Source organism: Neomonachus schauinslandi, chromosome 3, assembly GCF_002201575.2.
Source record: "Neomonachus schauinslandi chromosome 3, ASM220157v2, whole genome shotgun sequence".
NCBI lineage: Eukaryota > Metazoa > Chordata > Mammalia > Carnivora > Phocidae > Neomonachus > Neomonachus schauinslandi.
In genome coordinates, this window is record NC_058405.1 from 70,858,077 (window position 1) to 70,862,979 (window position 4,903).

Here is a 4,903-nt window from a genome sequence, read left to right on the forward strand (position 1 = left end):
GGGCCGGGCCCGCCGGCCTGTGCCCGGGCGCGGCGGCGGCGGCGGCGGCTCGGCGGCGGGGGGAGCGGCGCCGCTGCGCTCGCTGGAACATGGCTGACTCGGCCCGGCGCTGCTGGCTGGAGAGAAAACAAGGCGGGCGGGAGCGGGCGGGGGAGCTGGGCGCAGCAGTTCCGAGGCAACTTTTTTTTTCCTCTCTTCCCAGCCCCGCGTTCTCCGTGCGGGGGCGGCCGGGGCGCGCGGTCCCGCGCGGAGGGGGACGGGGAGCGGCGGGCCGGTGGGCGCCTCCCGGGGCGGCCCCCTTCCCCGCGGGTCGGGAGGGGGAGGGTCCGGGTCCGCGTGCCCCCCGCCCCTCCCCCCGGCTGTAATGGCCGAGTGTGTGCGCCAGAGCGCGGCGCGCACCCCGCCCGCCTGCGCTCACACTCACACACTCACACACACACACACACACACACACACACATACACACAAAGGGAAGGAGCCATATTCTCGCTCGCGCTCGCCCTCGCGGCGGCGGCGGCGGCGCAGGCGGGGAAGACGCGCAGCGGCCATTCCGTGCGCGCCGGCCCCGGCGGCCGCGGGCGGAGCCAGCCCCCATTTCGAGCGGGGCTTCTCCCTCCGCCGAGCTGACAAAATGGGGGAGGCCTGCGGGGCCTGCGCCGGCGGGCAGGCGGGCGGGCGCACGTGGCGGCCCCGGCGCGGGCGGGCCGGGCCTGGAGGCCGGGCCGCGGCCCCGCGTTTCCTCGGCTGCTCCGCCGCCACCGAAGTTCTGGGGGTGGGGGCCGAGTGGCGGGAAGGTGTGCGGAGCCCGCCTCGCGCGGCGCCCCGACTTTCACACATTAAAAAAAAAAAATACTCCCCTGCTTGGGGGGGGGGGCAGGCAGAGCAACCAGCAGGAGTGGCTTTTGTCCCTCATCCTTGTTTACTCGAAGAAACTTCAGACCGGACGTGTTTAGTCAGAACTGAAATACATCTCGGGGCCAAACCGATAGGAAACGAGGCTGCCTCGCGGTGGCAGCCGTACAAATACCACCGCCACCCCCCAGCCTGGGTCCGAGCGCTGGAGCTTTCTACTCCTCCCCCCTCCCAGCAAAGTTTTGTGCAGAGAGAGTATTTTTAAAGTCCTCATTGGGAAAACTTCAGGTAGACGGTGATTTAGGCCCATAATTTGGAAAAAGTCTACTCACGTGGGCTCTTACCTATTTATTCCTTAGGTGGTGCAGATCCACCAATCGGCAGCATTAGTTTTGTGGTCTTTGGTTTTGCTGATTTAAAATGGTTTTGTACATTTAAAAAGTTTTTAAATGAGGTATTCGTTCAGAGCAGATACAGGCAGATGAGTAACGAATACTGTATGAGGATACCATCGTGTCTATACTTTTTTGAGCTCACTGAAGGACCGTTTGGGGTTTTCTTTTTTGTTTTGGGGGGGTTTTTTTTGCTTGGCATAGCCTCTTCTAGGAATTGGCTATCCCTGCCGTTTTCTTGTTTAATATTATAGGAGGTTAATGTCACTACCGTTAAATAACCCGTACTGAGGTTTTCATTCACTGCCCATGAAGTTAAAGTGCTATAATTTCATTGCTAACATCAAACATTCACTTTATCTCTTTTTAGAAAATAATTAAACATGGGCAAAGGAGATCCTAAGAAGCCGAGAGGCAAAATGTCATCATATGCATTCTTTGTGCAAACTTGCCGAGAGGAGCATAAGAAGAAGCACCCAGATGCTTCAGTCAACTTCTCAGAGTTTTCTAAGAAGTGCTCAGAAAGGTGGAAGGTAAGGGGGCTTGAAACATACTAAGGAGGTAATTTTTTAAAAGTTAAATCCAAATTAAGATTTTAAAAAAGCCTAGGTGCCATTTGTATAACATGAGTGGTGATGTTAGAACAGGCTACTGAATAAATAGCAAAGGATACTTATTTTAGTCATTTTAATACTTTGAGGACAATTTATTAAAATTCATTATCGACTTAAGTTTACGAATAATTCTTTTGTAGACCATGTCTGCTAAAGAGAAAGGAAAATTTGAAGACATGGCAAAGGCGGACAAGGCCCGTTACGAAAGAGAAATGAAAACTTATATCCCCCCTAAAGGGGAAACAAAAAAGAAGTTCAAGGATCCCAATGCACCCAAGAGGCCTCCGTAAGTATCTTGCCTGTTTTTATTTTCAAGGAGGGTTTTGCAGTAGGATCAGATAGAAGTTTAGCAAGCTACCTGGTGGGTTTGGAGTGTATGATCAAAGTTTCTAGCTGGAAGTGGTTCACATTGGTATATTTGAATATTGTAAGTAAAATTCCTATTAAATGGGAGGCTTAACCAGAGCATTTGAATTAGACACTTGCCTCCTTCACTTAATATATCTCCTAAATGTAACTTTGAGAGATACCAACAATCTGAAATACTTAGAGTGATTTGCAGAATTGTTTTTGGACCTCTAGCATTTAGCCATAGTACATCTTCAACTAGTAGTACCATAAGTTAAATAGCTGTAAGTTAAGCTTTGGTTATGAAGGATATTTAGCATATAACATCTGTACCCTGTCCAGTATCTGGTAGAAATTAGAGGTGGCTTTTATATAAACAGTACAATACACATTTGATAGTAAACCTAAAATCCTAAAATTAAATTTGTCTTTTTAGTTCGGCCTTTTTCTTGTTTTGTTCTGAGTATCGCCCAAAAATCAAAGGAGAACATCCCGGCCTATCCATTGGTGATGTTGCAAAGAAACTGGGAGAGATGTGGAATAACACTGCTGCAGATGACAAGCAGCCTTATGAAAAGAAGGCTGCTAAGCTGAAGGAAAAATATGAAAAGGTAAGAAGTATGGATTTGCTCAGTGTAATGATGAAAGGGTATGCCAGATGTTAGATTATACTTGGTACCTCATCTCAGTTTCCTATTTTCTTGTGGTTTTCTAAGAGTTTGGGGTGTAATGCAGATTTTAGATTAACAGCTACATTCAGTGTGCCATTGGCTGGCTATAGTCTTAATTCTTTTCCATCATTCAAAGAGTATAGAAGATCAAATTGTTAATTTTTTTTTAATTTGGGTGCAGGGCCATACACTTAAGCTGGTTTTGTTATTCTCTAATACCTCCAAATTTGCGAGAATTTTGGTAGTCACTTTGAGTCAAATGATTACTTTAAATGAACAGACACACGTTATAAAAATAGTCTGGGCAAAGTAATAAAGACTATATCCTTCTTAAACGTACCCTGAAACATTTATGTTGACTCCTTAGATAACCAAAGAAAAAAATCCCAACTTCGTTAAAAAGTTCTAAGTCTGTTGATAAAGAAAAAGCTGTGGCTCCTATACTTTGAATTGGAATATTAAGTTGAATTTTAGCTTATTTAGGCATCTGGAAAAATGTTGGTTTCTAGATTTTTCTTAACCTAATTGCACGCTTACTGGCAAATTACCCTTTTTTTTTTTTTTTTTAAGACAAAATTTTCTACTATGGATTAGGGTCTGGGATAAACCTGTAGAATGCTGTTTTGCATTCAGAAGGTGGCAGTGTCTACCCTTTAATCAAAGTCTCTACATTCTAGTTTTAATAAACTAAAGTTAGGATGTGGTACATAATTGTACTTCAGTGAGGCATAACATTGCAAGTATTAGACCATGTTATTCTGTAAGTTATGGATTATTAATTGCAGTTATCTCCTAGTGTTTTTATATGCATCCTTCAGTCATTTATGGAGTCGGGGTGAGTCTATAGATACGTGGTATTTTCGTGTAATTGGGATCTTGATGTTTTCATCAAGTTTTGGTCAAGTTCAGTGTTACTTTTATTTCTCCCTTTACTTAACTGTTTTGTCTTTCCTTCCACTTTCTCCTGCCGTTGTTTTGGAAGGATATTGCTGCATACCGAGCTAAAGGAAAGCCTGATGCAGCAAAAAAGGGAGTTGTCAAGGCTGAAAAGAGCAAGAAAAAGAAGGAAGAGGAGGAAGATGAGGAAGATGAAGAGGATGAGGAGGAGGAGGAAGATGAAGAAGATGAAGATGAAGAAGAAGATGATGATGATGAATAAGTTGGTTCTAGCGCAGTTTTTTTTTCTTGTCTATAAAGCATTTAACCCCCCTGTACACAACTCACTCCTTTTAAAGAAAAAAATTGAAATGTAAGGCTGTGTAAGATTTGTTTTTAAACTGTACAGTGTCTTTTTTTGTATAGTTAACACACTACCGAATGTGTCTTTAGATAGCCCTGTCCTGGTGGTATTTTCAATAGCCACTAACCTTGCCTGGTACAGTATGGGGGTTGTAAATTGGCATGGAAATTTAAAGCAGGTTCTTGTTGGTGCACAGCACAAATTAGTTATATATGGGGATGGTAGTTTTTCATCTTCAGTTGTCTCTGATGCAGCTTCTACGAAATAATTGTTGTTCTGTTAACTGAATACCACTCTGTAATTGCAAAAAAAAAAAAAAGTTGCAGCTGTTTTGTTGACATTCTGAATGCTTCTAAGTAAATACAATTTTTTTTATTAGTATTGTTGTCCTTTTCATAGGTCTGAAATTTTTCTTCTTGAGGGGAAGCTAGTCTTTTGCTTTTGCCCATTTTGGATCACATGGATTATTACAGTGTTTATCTTTTCATATAGTTAGCTGATAAAAAGCTTTTGTCTGCACCCTGCATACTCATGATGAGGGTAATAAAAGTTGAATTGAGACAGTTTTCATCCATAACTGAAACTCAAATCTTGATCGATTGATATCAGATCACACATAGCCCAGTCACATTTATAAAGTGAAGAGTAACCAGTCTATTCACAGCATGGGATTAGTAGAATCAAACATTTTGAAAAGTCTGTCCTTGAAGGACTAAGAGAAAAGTATGTTCTAATCTTTACATGAGGACTCTACATTCTTTTAACTCCCATTACCATGTAATGGCA

The 4,903-nt window shown here is 43.9% G+C and overlaps 1 protein-coding gene across 1 annotated transcript in view; it reads left to right on the forward strand.

Moving 5' to 3' along the window:
* Positions 1-4,498, forward strand: part of HMGB1 (high mobility group box 1) — a 5,476-nt gene extending 978 nt beyond the window's left edge. The window contains exons 2-5 of the mRNA XM_021678344.2: positions 1,615-1,777; positions 1,999-2,144; positions 2,643-2,817; positions 3,860-4,498. Of these exons, the coding sequence (XP_021534019.1) occupies positions 1,628-1,777; positions 1,999-2,144; positions 2,643-2,817; positions 3,860-4,036 (648 nt within the window). The 5' untranslated portion in view covers positions 1,615-1,627 and the 3' untranslated portion in view covers positions 4,037-4,498. The remainder of the gene's footprint in view (positions 1-1,614; positions 1,778-1,998; positions 2,145-2,642; positions 2,818-3,859) is intronic.
* Positions 4,499-4,903: the final 405 nt, after the last annotated feature.